At 41.6% G+C, this 15,019-nt stretch overlaps 1 protein-coding gene across 2 annotated transcripts in view; it reads right to left on the bottom strand.

Annotated features, from left to right (window-relative positions):
• Nucleotides 1–380: 380 nt before the first annotated feature.
• tmem132e (transmembrane protein 132E) overlaps nt 381–15,019 on the bottom strand; it is a 248,769-nt gene continuing 234,130 nt past the window's right edge. For both annotated transcript variants that reach the window (XM_062485497.1, XM_062485496.1), the window contains exons 8-9: nt 14,108–14,302; nt 381–4,175 (exon numbers count right to left, since the gene is read on the bottom strand). In XM_062485497.1, coding sequence (XP_062341481.1) covers nt 3,126–4,175; nt 14,108–14,302 — 1,245 coding nt within the window. In that variant the 3' untranslated portion in view covers nt 381–3,125. The remainder of the gene's footprint in view (nt 4,176–14,107; nt 14,303–15,019) is intronic.

Raw genomic sequence — 15,019 nt, 5'->3', positions numbered from 1 at the left:
GAGAAGAAGTGTGTGTTCCCCACTCAAAGCTTCAACTGTAGTTGTTCCTCAACTGACAACACACTTTACATTGCCAGTACTATACCAGATATACACATTTATTGATAAATTACACAATTGCTTGAACTGCTGCTTCTCTAATTTTGTTTTAAATCAATTATTTACAGTAGAAGCATCCAAAAATTGCTATTGCTACCCAAGTGTTGGGTCACAGAATTGATTGAAAAACAACCATATTTTGATCTTCCGACAACACAAATATGATGTTTAATTGCACAACCATTTCAAATCATTATTTGTTTGTTGAGTTTGCGACATGATGCATTCCTGTCAATCCAAACAGTGAATTTTAGAGCAAAATGATGAGTGGAAAAGACAAATAGTTAATGTATTGTATTTTATCTTTAGTACTTTACATGTAAGGGATAGGGAAATACAAGCGTTTTTCTTTTTTCAGGAGAATACAGGAAATTGAACAGTGCTCTGTACATGAACATATTATCATCAGTGTAGTGGCAGCCTTGCACAGCCAACAAGTCCAGCTTTTCTGCTGGCCTTCATAGGAGTACATTTTAAAGTATTCAACAACATGTTGTGAGGAGGTCAAGTCTCTAGTAGCAGCTTGAAGAAAACACAGAATGTCAAGTATGCACACCTTCACCAAGTCACATTACAAAAAATGCATTTACATATATATACATGAGGGAGGAAAAGTATACAAATTATGCGATCCATAAAATGTTTTGAATACATGGTTATGAGTGATATTTTGAAAGACAAAATCAACTTGGATAGTCCATATATCACACAAATATCATAAAAAGCTGCTATTAGAAACTCCACCCACTACTGTTAAGCAGTGGCACCAATTTAAGTGGACCAAGGTAGTACCTATTGTACAAGAGAAGAAATACCCATTTGATGATCAAAGTACAGTTGAGAATCATACATTCATCCTGAGACACCATTAGTTGAAATGTGAGTTTAAACTTTGGGTCTTAAAGAAAATATGTGTCAGAACTGTTAATAACCTCCATCCTATTGTAATATAAAGATTGAAGTGAGGGCTTGGATTGTCCCGTTTATGATTTTCAAGATTGTGTCCATAAATATTTAGACTAAACAGTCTAATGGGGTATAGTTACTGTATAAAATAAAAATGCATACATGGTGTGCAGTAAATCAATTTCATAATGAGATGAAAGAAACTAAATGCCAGGTATGTAAGATACCGTTTGGATATAACCTTTGTTACCAAAACAATTAAATCCAAGCCCATGTAGTATAAAAACAAAAGGGAATTGTAATTTTCATCCTGGATGTTATTATTCACTCTTGAAAAGAGTAGAGCAAAACCTTAGAAGAATTGTCTTTGTTCAGTGCTTTATAAACACAACACACTAATGAACTGTTCTACACACCCTCAACTACAAATTGCATCAGTTTGCTTTAAGCCTCTTTGTAATACTTTTAATTTGTGCAGCTTCACTAACCAAAACTTGTATCATTATCCTTTTTTTTAACAAACTAGTCCTGAGAAACGTAAAACGTTTGCATGGTCACACCTCCATTACAATGGCATTCACATTTGTACGGCTATCTGTAATGGTTTAAACCAGTTACTGTACAATGCAGCCTCTGGTCTTATCAACCACGTATCTATTAGGCCAACAGCTACGGCTATGTTGAATTAAAATATCATGTTTATTTGACTTAATTGGGGGGGGAAAACACATTTAAAAGTGACTTCATGTAAAATAAATGGTGCGTGATCAAAAACATGACGTCATTCTGGTGACGATGAAACAAAGGAATGGAAATGAATGGAGGGGTAGTCTTACTGGTGGGAAGAGAGTTCCTTTGCTTTTTATGTTTTATTCATCAGGTCTTGTTGTACAATGGGACAGTATTAGTAAAAACTGCAAAGGAACTCTATAAATACAGCTGGCAACATCCCTATACTCACCAGCTTTTCCCCCACCGTAGCAGTGTGAATAACTGGAGTTTTAAGTGAGCGTCAGCTTGACACGGTATGTACATAATAGGAAGGGTGTTAGGTCAGGTCTGACACTGCATGCATGAAATGCATGATAACATATGTCCTTTAGTATTGTCTATGTTTGATTAGATAAGAATTACAATACAAACACTTACAAATTTGGAAATAAAATAGCTGATTGTGCCGCGGTATCTCCTTTCATGCAACGAATGTTAGAGATCTTCAAACTTCACAATATACAAACTCTTGTCTTCTTTTGATGTAACTTGACCTTTGACCAGTTTGATCATTTTTGAATTGTTTCCCTCTGCACTGCCACTAATCAAAGTGTTTGCATGGTATTTAGTAGTGACCAGTAAAATCCAATCTATAAGGCATTAGACTTGATCAGGACAAGTCTGAACCAGTTGTAGGGTACTGACTTTGACTACATGAGAAATGTAGCAACATTTTCTGTTGACCTTGAATGAAAATTATAGAATGTAGTGCACCAAGAGAAACCACGATGAAGATTTTGCCATCAAAGAATGTTTCCCTAGTCTGGCCAAAAAGAAAATACAAAATGAATCCCAAACATGACATGGTTCTTAATGAGAGTCTTTGACAATTGTGTGTCCATCATGTTGTCTATGATAAAACCATGGTTCTCACCAATGTTTCTTTGAAATGGTAATCTGCATATCAAAGGCCTCTTTGTTGGGGAAAGTACTTGAAGATTTGATAACCAACAAACACATAGCCAATACCCAACCCACCACACTGAAAACACTCCTTTCTATATCAGGCTTGCAACTAAGCCCCCTAATGGGAAAGCTGGAATCCATCTGCAGTAGTAGTGCTTGCTTACTTGTACTTCCCATTGAGAGTTCACTCCCCTCCCGGCATGGAAGGGACATGCATACAAAGCCATTTTTGCTAGCAATTTAAATCCTCTAGTCCAGTCTTTGGCTTTCCACAAGTTTATTTCAAAAGGTTTACAGGAAACAGCACTGTGCAAAGAATGAAAGAAAAATGAACCCAAAAGTTGGCCTTGGTTTGTTTGTGAAAAGTTATCTTCCTCTAAAGTGAAAAATAGAAAGGATAAGTCTTTTTAGAAAGCGCTGAGGGATACCACAGGGCGCCCCCTTCAGGCTATTTCTTTTATTCTGCGCATGTAATCGTGCAGTTCCTCTGGGTCTTGGAAACCCATGTCCTGGCACACCCACTGAATGTTCTCTTCGTCTGTTATGGGGATGGAGTTGTAGGGCATGTCTTCCGTGGGGAGAGTGGTAAATGTGGTGAACTTCACCCTCTTGCGCTTGGAAGTGGGCGAGTTTGCCTCTTCTCCGGGCTCCTTCGTGGAGCCCCCAGAGCTGCCGTCGCCCCGGCCATGCACCTGGCTCTGAACACTGGTCTGGGAGCTGCCACTGCTGTGGTGGTCAGCGTGACAACAAGTCTGTACTCCCTCAAGAGCATTACTCGGGCTCTCCACCTGCTGGGGTGAAAGGTCACTCTGGGCTCTCAGTGGCTGTCCGTTACCCAGAAACACCCAGTGGTGGGAGTGATCCATGTTGGCCTGGCCCTCGGGGGGGATCCTCTTGTGGCGGTATTTTAAGACGAACACAATGCAGTTGATGAGGAACACCAGAATGGCCAAGCAAAACACCCCAAGGAGGGCGTACATACCGATCTCCAAGTCCGTCATACTGCGAGGCGAGTGGATGAAGTCGTCATCCTCCTCCTCCTCCCCCTCTGTGGGCCTTTCCTGGTTGCTGATGGTGGGGAAGTTGGTGTAGTCTATGGGCACGCTTGCCGGCTGCTCAAAGCCTCCACCACCGACGTTGGAATCAACAACCAGCGGCCGCCTGGTGACAGGAGTTGGCTCCGTCTCGGTCTCTTCCTCTGAGTCTTCCTCAGGGCCAAAGCGGACTTTGACATACACCGGGGCGGCAGCGATGACGCTCTTGCGCTTGGTCTTTTGGCACATCTCACAGATGGTCATCTCCACACGCACCATCTCCCCAGACCCCTCTCCCTCGGCCACCACCACAGGCCAGCGCTGTTGGGGCTCCTGGGAAACACTAACCACCTTGTCGTCCTGTGTGGAGGCGTTCAGGTTGTAGTCCTTGGGGTCGAACAAGGTCAGAGGGGAGGCAGTGCTGTCACTGTAGTACAGCCAGATGGACAAGCTGGACTCCTGAAAACATAAGGAAAACATGTACATAATTAGTAAAGATAGGGTTACTGAGGTATCAGAATATTAGTTATATGGATATGTGTGGATATATAGACAGTAAGAGCTAGAACCTAAGTCGCATTTTCCAAAAATGACTACATTTGTATGATTTCTCCTAAGGATATTTTAACGGCGCTAACAAGTGTTTCATGATCCTCTGTATGATGCAAGTATCTGTGCCAAATTCATCCTTTGAAGTCATCTCCAGCTCCCTCCAATCCCTTTTTTTTAACATCGGCATAATACATGCCTTGGCTTTTGCACACACACGCACATGCACACAAATACACAAAGTGTGGTACAGTTCCTTCCGGAAAGGAGGAGAAAGACAGAGGGAAGGGGGTAGGCTGTTATCCTGCAGGCAACAACAAACAAACAAACAAGCTGAGCTGCATGACCAGCATGACAGCTTGCTGACAACTTTGTCTGGCCTTCACAGTAATGGCCATACTGTAAGAAGCCTGCTTTTTGACAATGTCCCTCTTTTAGACTACCTGCTGAAACAACAGCTTGAGCCTGTTAAAATGACTGGAAAGAGGGGGGTGGGATACAACAAATATACTGTATGAAAAACAATAAAGATACTTATGAAATGTCTTAAACAGAAATGTGGTTTTACATTCTGGGGGGAAAGGTACAGTACAGTAATGAACTCAATTCTGTCCAGAACGGCCCCCTTAAACAAATGGATGGCTGGGAGGGAAGGAAACTTCAAGGTTGCTATGACATTCATGTTGAAGGCTGGGCCTCAATCATCTCCACTTCTCAAGATGAAGGAAATCTTTTGATATAGACGCTTTAAATAATGCAGTGAATCTAGCCTCCTATCTCTTTGGAACCAAATTAGTACACTGGTGCTCACATCTAACCCCTCCACCACACCCACAAGGTGTGTCAGGACATTGGAAAGGGAGTAGGTGGGGAATAACTGGGCTAACTTTTCTGTCCGAGGAACAGATTTACGGAAATCACTCTTACATTTACATTTATGCATTTAGCAGACGGTTTTATCCAAAGCGACTTCCAAGAGAGAGCTTTACAAAACAGCATAGGTCACTGATCATAACAACGAGATAGCCCCAAATATTGCGAGCAGCCAAAACATGAAGCATACATTGTGGAAAACCAAATAAGTGCCAAAGGGAAGAACCATAAGAGCATGCAGTTAAACAAGTTACAATTGAACAACATGAAACTCCCCACAAGAGTGCAAGAGTGTACCTGTAGAAAAAAAACTACAGTAAACAACATCAACAGTAAAATGCAATTCAACTCTTAAGTTCGAGGATTGCCGACTCATGAAAGTAAGGATTCAGGCAACCATTGTGTCCTTGCAGATTAAGAAAAGTTTTTGTTCTACGCATTTCTGCTCAACCACACAGCCGGCTGGATGATCAGGCATGACCGAAAGCAACATCAACTAGAGAGGGTACAATTTCTGGGGAAATTGTAGGGTGTGCTTGCTTGCGTCGGTTGCACAGGGGTCCGTTTTTTGAATGACATTTTTAAAACTGATATTTCTGTATATTTTATATAAAAATGCATACTTATTATTTATAAAGATTACATAGATTTAAAAGCATTTTTTTTGCTGCTCATTTACAACTGAAAATACGAGTGAAGTGTAGAATGAAATAGATCTTCTCATTTCCCCTGCAAAAGGCATCCTCATCGTTGAATCAAAACGAATAAATTTGGCAGACCGGTGTAAAAATTGACCTAATCTCTATGACGTAAACGTCCTTTTAAGTTTTTCCCTTCTCGTGATATTTTCATGCATTTAGCCTACTCATTGCATTCATTCATTAATAAAGAACCCCCTTTGAAGATTATTCAACGACGTTACCGGCAGTAGAAGATTGAATCGCGATTCAAACAGTACCATCTTCTAATTGAAAATATGCCCCCAAAAACGTAACTAAGCTTGACATTTATTTAGTGGAAAATCGCTTTCATGAAAAGCTCACTGGTAGCGATCATTAAGTAACAACAGTAACAACGCAAAGTGCGCTATCCCTGTGTGGAGAAGCTGCCCCGGTAAATTGTACTACTACAGTACAGTAGACTACTGCTGTGTTCGTCTTGGTAGCGATTGCATTGGTTGAATTGGATTTAACGTTCCGTTGTACGGTTTAGGCTGAAATTAATTAAACAGATTGACAAAGTTTAGGCTGTGGCAATGAAGTTAAGGCTAGCAGTTAGATAGACTTTTGATTTAAGTAAGGGGAGTGCCGAACATGTTCTGTCGCCGTTTGACTTCCTACAGCTGTGTAGATGTTTTTGTAGTGTCTCGCGTAGGCTACAGCGTTGCAGTGAGCAACACTGGTTTGAAACCACAGGTAATGATAATTTCACCCACAAATCGTTTACTTGTAATGTAATGTCATAATAAATCCTACAACGAAAATGTATTTGTGAGGAATGTTTATTTTAAAGATTGAAAACAGATGCATCATAGACCACTGTAGTATGTGTTGCCCGGGCAACAGAGGCTAACCCCACGTAGCCTCTGTTGCGTCACGTCTCGCTAATGTCTCGCTAATGTCAATGGAGCTAATGTCACAACGCACAACGCATTTTCTTAAATTGCAGGAAATACAGAAATGAGAAAATACCCGCAAGCTGAAATGAATGTCAAGACGTGTGAGTCACACAAAAGAGGCAGTGTGGAAACTGAACTGCATCATCTAACAACGCTAAGACCTGAAATACAATGCGGGAGAAGCTGAAAGCTGAACTGTTAAACAGAAGAAGAAGTAGGCCTAGGCTAGCTAGTCATAAAAAGAATATTATAGTCTTAACAGCTGAAATTATAGTTGGGATAGTAATAGCAGTAGCAGATGTGTGCATTGAGTGCGTTTACTCGGCTTTCTTAGTAGGATTCAATGTGTTGATTGAATGAAACATACAGCAGTAGGGCCGATACAGGAAGACACGGCGACACTTAGTTGCTGAAGGATGATGGTGCAAGTTTTGTCCGTGGAGCATACAACGATTAATAAAAAGAATCATGTAGACGTGCTTATTGAGTAATCGCATAACTAACTAGAAAAGGCTGTTCCTGCGAAACAGCAGTGAGAATGCCGAAAACCTGAATGGGGATAGCTGACCATGCTAAAAAAGCTGAAAATAGTGAACATTTAGTAGAAAGTTATAAGCTGAAGCTTCAAAGCGCCCGAAAGGTATTTTTGAAAGGGGCAGGAGCTGGACGAAGGCATAAAACTACAGAAAAGAGAAGAACAATGCAAAAAGAGAAATAATTCAGAAGAATTTGAAAATTTAGTAGAAAGTCATTTGCTCAGGTTTCAAATTGGTCTGAAATGTATTTTAGAGAGGACCTGGAGCTAACTCATTAAAATGCTGCTGCAAAAAAAGTTGAACTATTGTGGGTAGTAAATAAGATCATGCTACATCTAACCAGCGGATCATCTTGCAAGTGTGTCAAAGTGGTATTTTTACAGACTGTATTAACACCGTAGGCGTGAATAATGCATGCATAGTGATTGTCGTCCATCTGTAGCCGAAGCTAAGCTAGAGAGAGGATGCAATGGGAGACTTTCTACATTAAGCCATATCTACTGCTTCAAATTGAAAACGGAGACCATCTTTTGATTAAAGACAAGTTCCTTAACCTCTGTTGTCAATATCGCCAATAAAAAGTAAATACTCCAGTTACGAAGCATTTGTTTGTAGCTAGGTAACGAATATTATGTCTGGAAAAACGTAGCTAGCTATGTGACCTGGTTTCGCCGTATGATGACAGTCGTAGTGTCACTAGAATGGCCATAACAAAAGATCATATTTCAAATCTGTCTGCTGTTCTACATTGCCCACACAATTCAACTCTAACATGGCCTGTATCTTGTATCGAAAGTGCTCGAAAATTAGCTCGTCTAATGTATGGTGGACTGAGAACATATTTGTTAGTCAAAGCAGAGCGAGCGGATGTCGTGGGAGAATTCCTACTGTGTTAGATTTACTGCTTCAAATTGAAAACGGAGAAGATATTTAGAGTAAAGACAATTTACTTAACATCTGTGTTCAATATCGTCAATTAAAAGTAAAAACTTTCCAGTTAGGAAGCGTTTGTTCGTAGGATTAACGCCAGCTGCAGCAAACACATGCCCCAGCCCCGGTTTTTGGCTGTTCGTGACGGTCAGCTATGACAGTCTTGAGCCTCGATTTTTGCAGATTTCTGTGAAACTTGCTAAAATAAAAACGATCTAGCTAGATTATGTACACTTTAAGCTCAATGTACATACCTTGTTTGGCCAATTTGGTCGATTGTGGAAAAAAAGTCGAACCGTTTTTAGTTATGGAGAGCCATCGCAGCTAGCTCGATTATACGAGAGAATAACAGAAATGTAGCTAGAATCCACACCTCACAAGTTAACCGAGACGCAAAACTGTACGTCCAATCCAAAAAATAAGGATATTTTCCGAGACCCAAGACTCTGCCTAAACCAGATATATTCTTTATATGTCTGTGCAGTCAGAAATACGACTCAACCTGCAGTTTCGAAAACGTGTTCCTTTTGCTTTCCTGGTGCGTGTTTGTTTGGTTGCCACGGTGATGGCGCAGCTGTGATGGCTAACGAGCTAGGCAGAGAGAAAAACGAACATTTACCTAGCATCCACACCTCAAACAAGTTGACCTAGACGCAAAACTATACGTCCAATCCAAAAAATAAGGATATTTTCCGAGACCCAAGATTCTGCCGAAACCAGAGATGTCCTTTATATGTCTGTGCCGTCAGAAATACGACTCTACCGGCAGTTTCAAAATCTTGTTCTTTTTGCTTTCTCTGACGATTTTGTCACCAGATTTGCATTGGTCTCTATGGGGCGAGAGTTGGACTTTGTCTCGCTTTCGTGGGGCTCTGAACAAATGTGTACGTATGTTGGATTCAACAGACAACTGTCTACGACCAGCACAAAATTAGCTATCTATTGATCCAAAAATGAAGCATGAAGAGCGAAAATTGTGGCAATGCTGGCAAACTAGATATATTTTTTCAACGACATCCGAAGCTGCCCTCCACTCTGAGCGTTTCAGTCTGCACTCTGGGTTTCACGTAAACACCCATGTAAATCTCAGAAACGGCTTGGAAAAAGTCATGAAACATAATCAGTGATATTGAAAAAAGTTGAATAGATATCAAAAAGCTGAATTATTTAAAAATAGTTTAGGGTTTTGTCAACATTTTAAAGTTTAAATGGTGGCTCTAGCTGAAAGATTGAGGAAGAAGAAGGATTTTGAAGTTGAAGAAGTTTAAAGAAGTTTGAGAGGATTTGAAAGTAAACTCCATTGGAAAACCATGTTAAAAATATTATTAATATTGATTTATATTAATTCAAGCATAAGAGGTACAAAGCTGAAAAGTCATAGCAGGAATGGCCTGAAACTGCAGAATTTTTTGATAGCTGAACGGTTTTAATAGCTGAAGATTTGAAGGCGCTGAAACGTGCCACGGAAGAAATAGAATAAGAAGAATAAGAAGACTAGAAAGGCATTTCCTGCTGAAAATGCGTTGGAATGCTGAAAGATGAAATTATTTTTCTTAAATTGCAGAAAATACAGAAATGAGAAAATACCCGCAAGCTGAAATGAATGTCAAGACATGTGTGAGTCACACAAAAGAGGCAGTGTGGAAACTGAACTGCATCATCTAACAACGCTAAGAGCTGAAATACAATGCGGGAGAAGCTGAAAGCTGAACTGTTAAACAGAAGAAGAAGTAGGCCTAGGCTAGCTAGTCATAAAAAGAATATTATAGTCTTATCAGCTGAAATTATAGTTGGGATAGTAATAGCAGTAGCAGATGTGTGCATTGAGTGCGTTTACTCGGCTTTCTTAGTAGGATTCAATGTGTTGATGGAATGAAACATACAGCAGTAGGGCCGATACAGGAAGACACGGCGACACTGTTGCAGAAGGATGATGGTGCAAGTTTTGTCCGTGGAGCATACAACGATTAATAAAAAAGAATCATGTAGACCTTCCGAGCAGTGAACGGGACTGCACTCATCTACATCAAGTCTCTCCTGCAGCCTTACACCCCCACCCGTCACCTACGGTCTTCTTCAGACAACCGCCTGGTGGTCCCACCGCTCAAGACCGCCCGGTCCCAACACAAGCTCTTCTCCTGTCTGGCCCCCCAGTGGTGGAATCAACTCCCCACCTCCATCAGAGACACTGACTGTCTCTCCACCTTCAAGAAAAGGCTCAAGACGCATTTGTTCCGGGAGTACAACGGTACTTAGGAATGGTTCGCTTGACCCGATGTTAGTTTCCTCAAGGATCACAATGACTCTTGCTTAGAGACTTGTTGCTCTTGTGGTTAGTGGTAACTGACTTAAATTTTTGTACTCGCTGTGATATATTGTTTTTATTATTGTTGCTTGCTTTTTACACAGGTACACTTGCACTTATAGCAGTTCATGTTGTTTAATTGTAACTTGTTTAACTACATGCTCTTATGGTTCTTCCCTTTGGCACTTATTTTTGGTTGTTCACAATGTGTGCTTCATGTTTTGGCTACTCGCAATGTTTTGTGGCTATCTCGTTGTTATGATCAGTGACCTATGCACTTTGTAAAGCTCTCTCTTGGAAGTCGCTTTGGATAAAAGCGTCTGCTAAATGAATAAATGTAAATGTAGACGCGTTTATTGAGTAATCGCATAACTAATTACACATGTAAACGGAGTAATCGTATTATTGGCATAAACCGACAATTGCTAGTAATCGGGTTTCTCATGGTCAAGTAAACCTACCAATCACCTGTGTGAGAGACTGAGTGGCGCGTGTCTGTCGTTACGGTGATGGTGCAGCTATGATTGCTCACGCGCTGTGGGCAGAGAATAAGAGAAAGGTAGCTAGAATCCACACCTCAAACAATTATAACCTAGACGCAAAACTGTACGTCCAATCCAAAATCTAAGGATATTTTCCGAGACCCAAGACTCTGCCGAAACCAGAGATATTCTTTATATGTCTGTGCAGTCAGAAATACGACTCTACCTGCAGTTTCGAAAACGTGTTCCTTTTGCTTTCCTGTTGCGTGTTTGTTTGGTTGCCACGGTGATGGCGCAGCTGTGATGGCTAACGAGCTAGGCAGAGAGAAAAACGAACATTTACCTAGCATCCACACCTCAAACAAGTTGACCTAGACGCAAAACTATACGTCCAATCCAAAAAATAAGGATATTTTCCGAGACCCAAGACTCTGCAGAAACCAGAGATGTCCTTCATATTTCTGTGCGGTCAGAAATACGACTCTACCGGCAGTTTCAAAATCTTGTTCTTTTTGCTTTCTCTGACGATTTTGTCACCAGATTTGCATTGGTCTCTATGGGGCGAGAGTTGGACTTTGTCTCGCTTTCGTGGGGCTCTGAACAAATGTGTACGTCTGTTGGATTCAACAGACAACTGTCTACGACCAGCACAAAATTAGCTATCTATTGATCCAAAAATTAAGCATGAAGAGCGAAAATTGTGGCAATGCTGGCAAACTATAAATATTTTTTCAACGACATCCGAAGCTGCCCTCCACTCTAAGCGTTTCAGTCTGCACTCTAGAGTTTCACGTAAACACAGAAATTGTGTCAAATGTGAGCTCTCATGCTCCCTAACATGAGAGCATTAGCATCATGACATTAGTAATGTCTAATGCCTCTTTGCTTGTGGCGTTCCTGCAGCTGCCTTGCAGTAAAGCTATAGTTAGCCTAGCTATCCCCCAAGTTAACAGATGTGAAACGAATGTTCTGCTACAGGTAGTCACGCGTTTTTCGTGACGTTAGTGACGTAGTGACGTTAGTAACGTCAGTGACTGTGGCTAGCAAATTAGCCACCGTTAGCTTCACTTTTCACCACAAAAACGCAATTTCTACTTAAACCATGTAACGGAACGTAAATAAAAATACAACCAACGCAATCGCTACCAAGACGAACCTTTTGACACCGCCGTTGTGTATGTAGTCCAAATATTGACTGATCCTTAGGGGGGCGAAAATAAATAATAATAATAAATAAATATATATGTGAGAGAACAAAGGTTGTGCTCTCGCCGAAGGCTTGAGCACACCCAATTAATCAAATGCGAACACCCTATAAAAACCGATATGGACGGACTGCCTGATACAAAGAGACCTTGCTTGTCCATTGTCCTCCGTTCGTGGTTTATGGCTTTCATTTGTTTATAGAGTGATGGGAACATTCTGCAGACTGAGGTGGAGGTTTTTCCTGTGAAACAGAATCAAATGCTGTGAAATAGCCTGATCACCCCTCAGAGAGTCACGCCCGACCGGTGGATTGGCCGCCTTTTACGGCCCAGGCCTCGAAGAGCACTAAAGACAATACATTACCTAAATTAAATTTTAAGGTGGCCAGGCACAGGAAGGCTAGATAAATTGGAATTTAATGCCAGCTTATTCTGACTGAACCTCGGTTCTGGTTGCCATTTTGGATTTTGGATTGAGGCGCAGAGCTGGAACAAAGCAAGCTCCCCTATGGGGTATTGGGCAGTGACTGTCAAGCTTGCTGGTGGGGAATGAACATAGGGCAGACACTTCCACAGCCACACCAACATTCTTCAGTCACACAATGAGATCACGCTTCCCTGTGAAGGTGGAACACTGCAGCCAATTAATTATTTCGGGTGGATTACAAAAGCCGAATTCCCTTGTTGCCGCCGCCGAAGTACGGCCACTGAGAGAGACCCTGTGCTTCTCTGCCGCTTATTAAACAAGATGTCTCTTCGCTGGTTTGTGTGTGATGTTCCCTGGGAGCTGGGTTTCATAAATCAGACCATGTTGGTCCAGTCCCGCATTGGTGAAGAGCTGTTTGGGTGTGCTGCGGTAATGAGGCAAATGGACTAATGAGCACTTCAAGCGTCAACAGTTCGTCTTGTTTGTGTGTGATGACATAAAAATTCATAAGCTGCTTCTCCCTAACAGATGTTTCCTCTTGTAACATTTTAAGATTGATACAAGGTCTCATATAGGGACGTCATGCAGTGTCCCAGACTTCTCACAGAGGTTCTCTACAGAAGCACACTCCCGATGGAAAATCCACTTGTTAGGTCACGTTTGTCAACTTACTGGTCAAGTAAGTGTTCTCAAAAGGGCACCAATTAAAAATATATACATTTGTACTCCCAACTGAGAGCACACCACATTTTATTCCTCATTGTAACATGAGTATTTCTGGTCATGTGCTCTGAAAAAATATGTTTTTCTAATTTTCTGAATTTGTGGCTGTTCTCAGTGCTTATTGTAACTTTTGACTGCAGGGAAAGGTACAGAAAACATCCAGTACTACTCTCACTTTACGGGTGCCCACCCAGGAACGTCATAAATGATTGCCCTTGCTAAACAACTGTTCACTCAGTGCAAAACAACTGTTTTCCAGTGCAATAAATAAAAAGTTAAAAAAGAGAAATAATAGCCCTTTGTATTTTGTTCTATATCATTACATTTACAATTATTCATTTAGCAGACGCTTTTATCCAAAGCGACTTCCAAGAGAGAGCTTTACAAAAGTGCATAGGTCACTGATCATAACAACAAACATTGCGGGTAGCCAAAACATGAAGCATACAAATAAGTGCCAAAGGCAAGAACCATAAGAGCATGTAGTTAAACAAGTTACAATTACACAACATGAACCTCAATTTTCCATATCAGTACAGGATCTAATTACTATGTGTTAATACTTATTACAAAATAGTGTGTTTGTGTTAGCGTATAGGAGGGTCTGCGCACGTATGCTGTGACAGTAGCAACCACCTCAACAGGGTAGAACTACAAGGCCAATACTGGTCATCCAGAGTCACACCAGCAAGGCCTTTATTACATCCATTCATCCTGATAAGTGTCTCCGGGTGTACCCTTACCTGCTTTGGTGCGGTGAGTGTCTGCAGGCCAGTTGCCTTGGCGACCATTGTGTGACTGTTCCCAGGGCTGGGCTGAAGCGCCAGCGCCAGGCTGGAGATGGCATGGACGCGCAGCTCCAGGATGGACACCTTCTCGTCGGTGACGGAGAAGCTAGACTCGCCCAGCACCGCCTCCACGGCCAGCGGAGACTCCACCTGTGAGGGAGGGGGAGAGAGAGCATTCAGACCATATGCGTTTATGCGTGTTTGTTTATGCATGTATCCGCGTCCATCTGACACACAGGAAACTTGCTTACTTGAGGGACTATACAGAATGTGAGTGTGTTAGAGATTGAGAAAATGTGATTCCCCTCCCCACCCTGCCCCACAAGAAGCTCTTTGGTAATTACAGACATCCACAGCTTTGCACCTGTTATGATCTGTACACCCTCTTTTCAAAAGTGCACTTTCGTACCTTGGAATCATGGCACTGAATGCTGACTCGCCCTTCACTACTCCCCTTCGTCCTCATACTGAAAGTCGGGCTGTGTTCTCTCATTCCTCACATCTATAAAGTCTGACAGTCTGGAACGTGTCAAGATATGCAAGAAGCTCTCTTTCAGATTAGCTGACAGGTTTGGCATCAAAGGAAGGTGGGTTTTTTGGGGGGACTTTTTCCTCATTACCGCAATTGCTTGTTCACCCACAGACTTAGTACATCATTAGTTATCTAAATATTGCCCTTGTCCTCATCCGAATTTGGCTGCGTCATTGCTGTTGGGGAAGAGCTAATACTAAATCAACTGATCATAGTGGGCATCGGCATCCTCACACTTTTTCATTCGGTCTTCAAAGACCATAATAATATTTTGTGGTAATTAAAATCTTATCCCCAACCACCCCCACACACACACACAACCGCTCCATTTCTCA

This window comes from Osmerus eperlanus, chromosome 19 (genome assembly GCF_963692335.1).
Source record: "Osmerus eperlanus chromosome 19, fOsmEpe2.1, whole genome shotgun sequence".
Lineage (NCBI taxonomy): Eukaryota > Metazoa > Chordata > Actinopteri > Osmeriformes > Osmeridae > Osmerus > Osmerus eperlanus.
The sequence above is the reverse complement of the archived record's forward strand: the minus strand, read 5'-3'. Positions and strand labels throughout refer to the sequence as shown.